The sequence below is a fragment of the Suricata suricatta genome, chromosome 4, assembly GCF_006229205.1.
Source record: "Suricata suricatta isolate VVHF042 chromosome 4, meerkat_22Aug2017_6uvM2_HiC, whole genome shotgun sequence".
NCBI lineage: Eukaryota > Metazoa > Chordata > Mammalia > Carnivora > Herpestidae > Suricata > Suricata suricatta.
This window is the reverse complement of record NC_043703.1, coordinates 147187308-147199372: the sequence shown is the minus strand read 5'-3', so window position 1 is coordinate 147199372 and position 12065 is coordinate 147187308. Positions and strand designations below refer to the sequence as shown.

At 34.3% G+C, this 12065-nt stretch overlaps 1 protein-coding gene across 5 annotated transcripts in view; it reads right to left on the bottom strand.

The window, feature by feature from the left end:
* The window catches only part of ATAD2B (ATPase family AAA domain containing 2B), a 173394-nt gene that overhangs the window by 78233 nt on the left and 83096 nt on the right, over positions 1-12065 (bottom strand). For all 5 annotated transcript variants that reach the window (XM_029938225.1, XM_029938224.1, XM_029938226.1 and 2 more), the window contains 2 exons: positions 9622-9757; positions 1918-2104 (listed from right to left, as the gene is read on the bottom strand). In XM_029938225.1, the coding sequence (XP_029794085.1) occupies positions 1918-2104; positions 9622-9757 (323 nt within the window). The remainder of the gene's footprint in view (positions 1-1917; positions 2105-9621; positions 9758-12065) is intronic.

The window sequence follows — 12065 nt, the reverse complement described above, 5'->3', positions numbered from 1 at the left end:
CAACCCTCAGCTGTGAAAGGAAGCTGCAGTAGTGAAAAATATAATGACAGTTAAGAGCTACAGGGTACTATATCCCATCCCTACTGGATGAGCTGATTTTAATAATCATATCCACCTTATGCACTATCACTACCTTCATTTCATAGATGGGAAGATTAAGTCTCAAAAAGAACTTAAGCAATTTGTCCAAGGCTACAACCAGTAAGTAGCCACATTGATATTTTAATCAATGTGGAGTTTGACTTGAGTCCATACTTTGAATTATAGGAATTAAAAACAAGGTGTGTTTTTTATTTATTCAACTGATCTCCTCAATGAATTTTTAGTTTTCTTCTCTTAAACACTGCAAATTAATTAATTCCTAGGTAAAATTAGTTGCTATTTTAAATTAGACCATTTTATCCATTACATTTCTAACTTGTTACTGGGTATATAAAAGAAAACTTACTTATTGTATAATATTAACTTTGAAAGTTTACAGAAATCTCTTATTGTTCCTAATAATTTTTCAGTAGGTCTTAAAAAGCTTTCAAATACACAATCACATCACAGAGAAATATTTATAACTTCACTGTGCCTATTCCAATATATTTGTCTCTCAATGTCTAACTGAATCAATTTTGTGTGTCTTAATAATGGTATATTACTCTTTTGATGTGCTACTAGAATCCATTTGTAATATTTACTTTACAAACCATTGCCTAAGTGAGATTAGTCTATTTTCCTCTGTATTTCAGTTTAGCATCAAAATGATCTTATTTAAGATTAAAAGAATTCACCCATGAAACTATCTGAATTTAGTGCTTTTTGATACTCAATTTCTTCTTCCACAGTTAGTGGTTGTTTAAATTCTTTCTCCCCTGGATTTATTTTTAATGGTCCTGGGTAATTCTCCTACTTGCATACAAACTGCAATAATTTTGTCTCACTAAAAAGAAAAAATATGAACAAACATATAAATCAACATTATTGGGAAACATTCCCAGCCAGGATGAGTTAAATGTATAAAAGTTGGAGTAAATTATTGATATGTAGCTTTTCTTTAAGCCATGAGTTTTAGGGAGAAAAAACCTTTTAAAAAGGGCTTTCTAAGTGGTGAATGCTGCTAGAATGTTGATATCCAGACAACTGCAAGTAAAGGAGAAATGAAACCAGTACTGTGGACCATGAAATATATATGTATATTTTTTCTTTCTATAAGGTACAGAATGGTTTTCAATTATGTAGTACATGTGTATGTATTAAACAGTTATAAAATGTACCCTAAGAAAAACAACATAATTATGCGCAATGCTCTTAAGTGTTACTACTCTGGTCACGTAATCTCTAAAAGTAGGTTAAATATCGAAGTAGAAAATGATATTCCCCTAACTTGTCCCAATATGATACACCTATAATAAGTTCATAGTTATACATTAAAACAGGCCCACAAGAACTCTGCACATCACAAACCAGCACACATAAAGTAGTTAAAAATCAAATATCACACACACTTGACTACTGATAGAAATACATAAAATTTTTAAATTCCTATCACTTCTCTATGTTAATTTTCCCCTGCTACATACACTAAGGCTCTAAGTTCACACAGAAGTCTAGAAAGACTGAAATGACAGCATTGGAAAGAGGATCAGAAAGAAGCAAAAGAAACTCCCTTTCTATGGTGTTTAATAAAACTTCAATATAAGAAACAGGATATTAAAATTTCAGAAAAGAATGAAATATGGGGAAAACAATAAGCTCATTTTGAAACTTGTTATACATCAAAAGGATCCTTGGCCTTAACATTAGAATGCTAATGAGTAACCAACATAAAGTTAATATTTGCATTACTGTTCTTTGAAAAAACTTTATAAAAACTATTGAGATATAAACAATTAAGAAAGTTGGAAGTACTCTGATAAGGTACAAACCCACCTGTGCACATGATTCTTCAGGTGTTTTGGCACTAACTGAATAAAGTGCTGGGAGATCTAGTCTGTGCACAGAGAATTTTTCTAGAGTGTGCAAAAGTGCTGGAGCAAGGTGAGACGTTTGACCTGAGCCTCGTTCTCCAGACAGCAATAATCTTGGCCTGTAAGAGGTTGGCTGATGATATGGTGACCTGGAATACATGTAAGACATGATAATTATTTCAAAACCATACACTCTGAAGTAAAGTATGAACTATTAGGTAAAATATTGACACGAAATATGTAACTCCAAATTAACAGAATTTTCTCGTTTACTTTTTAAGTACAGTGAATCATTTTTTCATTAACTATCATTTTAAAATGTTGACCTCCCTGATAATTTTAATAACCATGATATGAAAGTATAAAAACTCATTCTAAAGTAATAACATTGGGGTATTCATCCTATCATACCATATATATTAACTTGGAAAAGGCTTCAGACACTAAGGGAATTTAGCTATTAATTATCCAAGATCAAAAGAATTCCATTTCAACAAAGAAGTGGGTATATCTGAAGATTACCCAAAATGTAGGACTTCTTTTCCTAATGGTTAAAACTGTAAATTTTATATATATTTTACCACAATTTTTAAGACAGAAAATAAAGGTAGGGCTTTTTCAGTAGCAGCAAATTTTGATTTGGAGCCAATAAAAACTAAATGTCCACACCCAAATACATAACATCTAAGGACCTACAATAGCAGACAGCAAATTTAGGAAAATATATTAAACCAAGCTGAATTTGTACTCTCAAGATTCCACAACTCCATTAAAATGATAAACGAAACAAGTTTATCTATTAGTATAGATAACATAGGAAATTTAAAGCAATGCACTAAAAATAAAGCAAATAAAAACTGGAACTAATAGAAAGAAACAAGGAAAACACTGCTACTTGTAAAGTATATGATTATGCACTAAAAAATCCAAAAGAATCAACTAATTAATAACTGTCAGAATCTACCAAAAGTAACAAGTCAGAAGACAGAACTAGAAAAATCAAAACATACTTTAACACCATCAATAACCAATATAAAGAAGGAAAGAAGATTCTTTCTTTTTTTTTAATGTTTAGTTATTTTGAGAGAGAGAGAATAAGAGCAAGCAAGTGGGAAAGAGGCCGATAGAGAAGGGGAGAGAGAATCCCAAGCAGGCTCCACGCTACTTGGTAAAGTGTGCTAGATCCAATTTTAGAACATTTAAGCCTGTTTCAGTAATAAGTACTTCATACAGTTTTAATTTTCTTAGCAATTCCATGAAACACATAGCTTCCTCTTATTAAACAGATGAAGAAACAAAGACTCAGAGAAGTTAGGTATAAGACTGTACAAATGGGTGGTCAAAGAGTTCCAATTCTCATTCAGGTCCATATAATTGCTAAGTGGTATTAGGATGTACTGTGTGTGTGTGTACACTGTGTTAGGATGTACACTACTTTGTATTGAAATATATTACAGGGGCGCCTGTGTGGCTCAGTTGGTTAAGCGTCTGACTCTTAATTTCGGCTCAGGTCATGATCTCATGGGTTTGTGGGATCAAGCCTCACAATGGGCTCCACACTAAGCATGGAGCCTACTTGGGATTCTCTCTCACCCTCTCTCTGCCCCTCCCTCACTTGCTCGCTCGTTCTCTTTCAAAATAAATTTTAAAACATTAAAAAAAAATCTAGTACAGGGGCATCTGGGTGGCTCAGTCAGTTAAGTGTTTAACTCTTGGTTTTAGCTCAGTTCATGATCTCACAGTTCGTTGGTTTGAGCCCCACATCAAGCTGCATGCTGATGGTGCAGAGCCAGAGCGCGCCTGGGATTCTCTCTCTCCCTCTCTGTCTACCCCTCCCCTGCTCTCTCTCTCTCTTAAAAAAAAATCCATTATGGAACAGAATAATAGAATATAATGTAGACTACACCAAAGAAAAGAAACACAGATCAGCAGAAAAGGCAAACCAGGAAACAAATTATAATTCAAGATAACATGCATTAAAAAAAGGGGAGGGGCATTATAAAACAAACTTTATTTTAAAATAGGGAAGAGGGGCACATCAGTGGATCAGTCGGTTAAGCATCCAACTTTGGCTCAGGTCATGATCTCATGGTTCAATGGTTCAAGCCCCGCATCAGGCTTTGTGCTGATAGCTCAGAGCCTGGAGCCTGCTTCAGATTCTATGTCTCCCTCTCTTTCTACCCCTACCCCATTCATGCTCTATCTCTCAAAACTAAATAAAATGTTAGAAAAAAATTAAAAAATAGGGAAGATTCAGGTCCTCATTTCACAGAACAAAATTATTTCTAACAAAGAAAAAACACAAGATTCATGTAATTAATTCATAATCTACAAATTTTTCTGACTCAAAAATTACAATCTGAACCAAATGGCAAACAATCAAATGAGACAAACAATCCACCATTAAGGAATGGTTCTTAATGTATAAAGAGCTTGTGTTCATAATGTTTTAACAACAATAACACAACAACAAAAAACAGTTTCATGGGCAAAGGACACAGACAATCCAAAAAGAAAACAGAAACATAATATTTCTTAAAATGTTCAATCACTTAATAATTGGAGAATGCTTCCTATGCTAAGTTTCTCAGCCCTGGGTATCTAACATCAGTTACCATAGAGCTCTTACTTGAATGGTATTGAGGAAAAAGAAAATCTACAAACTAATATAATTCAGTATAATTAATGAGCAGCACTGTTTAAGTACAGAATGCTATGAGAAACCTCAATTAAGACTCAACAAAGGCTTTCCTGTACAGTGTTTCCAAAGCACAAACTCAACAGGTTGGAGACAGAAAAGACCAATTCCAAGAAACAAAAATAGGCGTAATAGTTCTTTTAAGGTTTTAGGGCCATGTATGAGTAAAAGTCTGTGGTTAGGGGTAAGAAAAGCTACAAAGGGTTTTGTAAGCCATGTTAAAAGTTTGAGATACACACTGAAGAATATGAGAAAGCATTAAAATGCTTAAGCAGGAAAAGTGCTATAACCATACCCATGTTTTACAAGAAAATTCTGTTATCACTATATCAATATAGGAAATGAAAGAGGGCAAAACAGCAGGAAAGATGACCAGTTAGGAGTCTGCAACAACAACCCAGGCATGAGATGTGTTAATGACAGTCTAGACAAGAACAATTTCAGAAGAGGTGAGAAAGAACAGTTTGAGATGAGACTTAATTACAGGACCTGGACACTGACTAGGTACAGAGGAAGGAAAGAGGAAGGAGTTGAGGAAGATGCCCAATTCTAGTTGCAACATCTCCATGGGTCCATGGGAGCTCTGATGACCCACTGGAAGAGAAGGGGAGACCTAGTCCAGTATATACTGAAAGAACTGTGACACACAAAGGGCAAGAGACAGCTAGAGATGGTCTAAAGCTCAAGGCCAATGTTGGTTTAAGAAAGATTTGGTAGTTGAGGAACCTGGGTGGCTTAGTCAGGTAAGCATCTAACTGCTGATTTAGGTTCAGATCATGATCTCACAAATGGTGAAACCAAGCCTCACATAAGGCTCTACACTAACAGCGCAAAGCCTGCTTGAGATTCTCTCTGTCTCTGTCTCTCTCTCTCTTTTTCTCCCCCATCTCACTCTCTCTCTGTCCCTCCCCAACTTACGCATGCGTGTGCATGTTGTCTCTCTCTCAAAATAAACATTTAAAAAAAAAAAAGAAAGATCTGGTAGTTATTAACAGACATGAAAAAATTTTGAAAATAATGAAAAAAACATCTTTTATGTGGAAGATATGTTAGACTGATAAAGTAAAACTTAATTTTAATACCATTAGTGAGTATATGTTGGGAAAATTGGGTTTTCTCATGACTCGTGGTAATGGAAAAAAGCAAAATTTTCCAAAATTAAATTTGGCAATTATGTCACATATATGCTGAAATGCTTACAAAGGACATTCTGCAACTCATTCCACTCCCAAGGACCCCGCTACCTCTTAAGCATTCTCTAAATTTTTTTCATAGTATATATCTTCTAATATTTAGTCTATTACACCTATTGTGTATCTCCATATAATATGTAAGTTCAACAAGGACAGGAATCTTTGTCCATTTTGTTCACAGACATATTCCAAGTACCTAGAACAACATATAGCACATGACTGTGCACTTTGATAATGTACCTGAGTAAATATGCAAAAACAAATGAACAATTCAAATAAGCAAGAAGATATTAGTTTTATCTATCTGGTTGGCAAAAATTTAAAAACGCACTATTCAGAATTAACAACGTTATAGGAAAAAGAACACTCTCCTACATTAGTGATGAGAATGTAAATTGGTACAACCTTTTTGTAAATAAATTTAACAACCTGTATCAAGTTTTTAAATGTATATATGCTTTGACAGCACAATCACTATTTTTAAAATTTATCCTAAGCTATCAATCACATAATAGGCTAAAAACTTACATAAGAAAGATGCCTATCCAGTTCCACATAGCTATCATAAAAGAGGAAAACTGGAAATTTCAATCTTTATCAATAAGGTTATAAAAATTACAGACCATCCCAAAAAATAAAATATTAAAAAATGACATTAAACATACACTAGCATGAAATAATGTTCCCAACATAGTGGATAAAAAAGCAACCTATGTTAACAACCTTACAGGAGAATTTAAATTTATGTAAAAAACTATGTGGATCCATCTATATGCATAGAGAGAGTTTGTAATTTGGTCACCAAAACTTTAACAAAAATTGCCTTCAGGGGCTTGGGCTTTAATTTTTACTTTCTTCCTTAAGCTCTTCTTTATTACTTGAAATTTGTACATAGTATATCATCTTTCTAATCAGAAAAAACAAAGCTACTTTTATTTAGAAAACCTCAGAAATCTGTTTCTAACTCCCTTATGATAGGCAATATACAGTAAAATTACTAAGAAAACTTATTTTCCATCATAAGGGTTTTCTATCAGATTGACAGACCTTAAATATCTTGACTTTTATTTCACCTTAAATCTAAATAAAAGTTTGGGGTGCTGGGTGACTCAGTTGATTAAGTATCTGACTTCGACTCAGGTTATGATCTTACAGTTTGAGAGTTTGAGCCCCACATTGGGCTCTGTGCTGACAGCTCAGAGCCTGGAGCCTGCTTCAGATTCTGTATCTCCCTCTCTCTCTTTCCCTCCCTTGCTTGTGCTCTGTCTCTCAAAAATGAATAAATGTTAATTTAAAAAAATTTTAATATCTAAATAAAGGTTTCAACATTGTTATAGGAAACTAGTCCCAGAAACAGAAACCCACCAGCAATGCCCAGGCTAGTGTTACTGGAGTCAGTATTAAAGTCATGCTTTCTACTCATCTAGCACTTTTTCTATATTGACCTGGCATGCTAACACATGTCCAGACAGAAGGCCAAACCAAACCAATAACAAAAATGTATAGCCCTATCAAAAGCCTATATTCTAAACTGTATGCTTCTTGAAAAGTGTGAAAACTGTCCAAAACCTACCAAAAAAAGCAATACAATTCCCTATCTACCTATTAAGCTCAGAAATCAATTTAGAAATAGAAAAAATATATAGAATCCTAGGAAACAAATAGTACAGAACCTGCCTCTGCTACCTGCTATCAGCTTAATCATGGGGGATTTACTTATTTTTCATCGTGGTTGTTTCATAATCTATAAAAGAATGACCCCACAAATGCATTATGATTGCTAAGAGGCCTATATGAATTGCTACATATAAAGACTCTACCTTTATATACCTACCACATGTTCACTTTGTAATGAGAATCAAATGCTAACTCCCTAACTCCTATCCCTTTATACTCAGAAGGCCACCAAATACCACCGTATCTTCTGTCACGCCTGCCTGAACTTCCCAATGGAAGCTTCTAGTTCTGCTAACACAGCACTTCAGCCATATGTGACAATGTTTGTCACCTTCAATAACAAGAACTTCTCCAGACTAAGACCTACTTTATGTCTTATTCATGCTTATGTTCTCAGCACCTACTACAGTGCCCGGCATAAATACATAAAAATTGGCAGAATAAAGAAATAAATGAATGGAATTTATCAAAACATCTAAAACAAAAAAAGTGTATTTCTAGGATACAGCTGGCTTCCTATTAAATAAAAATCACATCATGAGCTAGAAAAGTTCACATAAAAGAAGTTAACATTCAGCCAATTCCTTCCAAAAGGTTTAAGCCAAACAAAATAAGCCCTACCAGTGCTAAACATTAAATCAGTGACAGAAAATGTTAATAAAAAGTCAACCTGAAAACTGCCCATGAAAGTTTCTAATATCAAAATCTATTTTTATATCACTTTACTAACAACAGAAGTATCTCACATAATTGGAACAAGTCTTGATAGTTTCTTAGCCCCTATCATATATTTCAAATCTGAAGAAGCAAAATTATCAAAACAAATCACACACTCATACACACATATACAGGGTAGCCAGGTGAGAGTCAGGAAAAAAAATGATTTTTTGGTTTTCCCTTGGCCATCAATAAAACAGACTTGTGAAATTACTGAAAAAGTCTATGAAAATGTCCCTAAGGACATAAAAGAAAAGATCTAGAAAAGAAGAGAATTTTCTAATAGAACAGCTTGCTATTAAAGAACAAAAGAAAGAGTAAATGAAAGTAACTTAGTCTCATTTTAAAAAATAAACTAAGAAAGAGTTATCAATACAAATAATCAAATTAACATTTCACCGTAATCTACATAGGAAAAACTTCAAGTTGGAAAACTTAAATTTTTTCAAAATATATTTGAAAAAAATTACTTAAAAGTACAATCAATCAGTCCAGCCTTTTCGAATGAAAGTGCTATTAGACCTGCCTGACGGAAGCAATATGGTCCTCTAACATTCCTGGTAATTATGTAAATGATAAAGCTGCTACTATTTGAAAACTATTGGTCTCTTAATTTAAAATTACATTAGCACTATGCCGAAACCATTATTACACTATACGTTAACTAACGAATTTAAATTCAAAAAAAATACATTAGCAATTACATTATTTACCCAATAAAAAGCACATAACAAAAGATGCTTTAACATGGATAATGGTAAATGTAAATTGAAAAACCATAAAACCTAAATCAGAGAAGTGTAAACTAATGAGGTTTTGGAGAACCAGAAAGTTAACTTGTCTGTTTAGTAAGAGATTTCTAATTCAGAATCTCTTTAGTACTCTTAGAATCCCTAAATTATCATCTGACACTACAAATTAAAATATTCCAGATCGCAGTTAATATTTAATTTGTGACCATTTTAGTTCAAAATAAAAGTCATTAAAATTGGGGACATGAGTGGACTTTCTAAAAATAGCCCTTCCTTCTACCCTGGTTAAGAAAGAAAGAAAGAAAAGAAAAAAGGGGGAGGACAGTGGAGGAGAGGGAAGAAGAGAGAGAAACAAAGAGAAACAGAGAAAGAGAGGGAAGGAGGGAAGAGGAAGAAAGAAAAAAGAAAGAGAAGGCGAGAGAGAGAAAGAAAGCACACAATCAACTTAGAAAAAAATCATCCTTAGTTGACCAATAAACCAACTTATTACCACTGGAAAAAAAGCATACACAGTAAAAATGTTCCTGAATTGTGTCCAAACGACAGAAAAAACAAACTCCTCAAAGTAATAATGTACCATAATTCTAACCATAAAAATTATAAAATTTAAAAAAACTGATGTTACTTACATTGTAAAATGAAGGTAGGGTTTATGTATAGCAGCAGCTGATGACTGTTTCTTTGGTGATCCTGAGTGACAACTGGTCTCAAAAATTGATAAAGCATTCTCATCATCACTATCATCTAAAATCAGGGCATCTATATCTGTTCCAAAATAAAAAAATCCCAAAGATTATGAGACTTGTAAAGTCATTTAATATTAATGCCCCACCAAAGCTAAGGAAAATTGGTTTAAAAATCATTTGACATTAACAAGTTAGCTATCAAATCCAAATCGACCGAGCAAATTGACAAACTGCAGTGTTTAAACAATTTGTAAATGGAATCAGTGGAAGGTGAAAGAACCTTTACAAGCTGCCTAAGTGTCATGAGATGTGATTGACTAACTTCAAGAAATCTGGGGACGGCTGGGTGGCTCAGTTGGTTAAGCATCTGGCTTTGGCTCAGGTCCTAATCTTGCAGTTCATTGGTTGGAGCCCAATGTCAGGCTCTGTGCTGACAGCTAGCTCAGAGCCTGGAGCCTGTCTTCAGATTCTGTGTCTCCCTCTTTCTGATCCTCCCCTGTTCACGCTCTCTCTCTCTCTCTTTCTCAAAAACAAATAAAACATTAAAAATTTAAAAAAAAAGAAATCTGGAAAATAAATAGCACCCTCATAAAACATTCATGTATTTACTAAAGCTCTCTAAGTTAATTTTGACCAAAACCAGTGCATTTCATATAAGACATTTGGTTTAGCTAGGTTAACTTGAGTTATGGCCAATTTTTACAAAAGCAACAACAAGGAACAAACTAACTTATTTTTTAACATGCCACACGCATATACACCTTCGCAAGTAAAATCCAGTCTAGTTAAGGAGTCAGAATGCCATGGAAATAAAGCCAACCTTAAAAATGCACTCATCGTTTGGGGCGCCTGGGCAGCTCAGACAGTTGAGCATCCAACTCTTGATTTCAGCTCAGGTCATGATCCTGGGGTCCTGATCAAACCCAATGTCAGGCTCAGCATTGAGCATGGAACCTGCTTGGGATTCTTTCCCTGCAACTCATCACTCACTCATTCTCTCTCTCTCTCTGTCTCAAATAAAAATATATAAAAAATAATTTTTTAAAATGCCCTTACCAAGAAACATTAATCTCTAAGGGTCTGCTATATATTAATGCTTAATGGAGAAACTAGAACTATAAATATAAATCTCCATTGAAAATGCAATACTTAAAAATTTATCTGGGGGCACATGGGTGGCTCAGTTAGGTAAGCATCCAACTTTGGCTCAGGTCATGATCTTGCAGTCAGTGGATCTGAGTACTGCATGGGGCTTTGTGCTGACAGCTCAGAGCCTGAAGCCTGCTTCAGATTGTGTCTCACTCTCTCTATGCCCCTCCCCTGCCTATGCTCTGTCTCGGCGTCTCAAAAATAAAGAAATGTTAAAAAAATTCTTTCTAATTTATTTGGACTAAAACTTGAAGGACTAATAGCTATACTTCACACATAACTAACAAAAGTGTCAATTCATTCAATAAAAAAGTCATACATGTGTAGGAGATATGAGAGAAAATTAAGATCAATAGAAATCATACTCTTCTCCAAAAAAAAAATAAAGAAAAAAAAGAGGAATACTTTCTAAAAAGAGGTACTGAATTGTGCTGACAGCTACAGATTTCAATGGTCTTTAAAAGCTAAATATTTATGGGGCACCTGGGGGGCTCATTCAGTTAAGCATCTGACTTCGGCTCAGATCATGATCTCACAGTTCACAAGTTTGAGCCCTGCATTGGGCTCTGTGCTGACAGCTCAGAGCCTGGAGCCTGCTTCAGATTCTGTGTCTCCCTCTCTCTCTGCTCCTCCCCTGCTCATACTGTCTCTCTCTCTCTCTCTCAAAAATAAATGAAACATTAAAAAAATTTTAGGCTAAATATTTAGTACAACTAATATTGTGAAAGTTAACCTGAAAAATAATTGAATACCTTTGAGTGATAATTTCACATACCAGGAAAAAATACTATCTAAGAAAAATATTAGGACCAAAACAAACCAGAATAACGTATCTAAATAACTAAAACACAGTTATTAATAATCAAATAAAATTTAGTTTCTCTTCCCGACTGGTACATGAAAAAAAGTTGGAACTAAAATATGCTTTATACTTAGTTAAAAATTTATAAAAAAAACATGGGGCACCTAGGTGGCTCAGTCAGTTAGGAGTCCGACTTTGGCTCAAGTCATGATCTCACAGTTCATGGGTTCAAGCTCTGCCATCAGGCTCTGTGCTGACAGCTCAGAGCCTGGACCAGAGCCTGGAGCCTCCTGCGGATTCTATGTCACCCTCTCTCTGTTCCTCCCATGCTTGCACTCTGTCTCTCTCTTTCTCAAAAATAAATAAATAAATAAATAAATAAATAAATAAATAAATAAATAAAATAAAAAATTATAAGAAAACATGCCATTAAAAA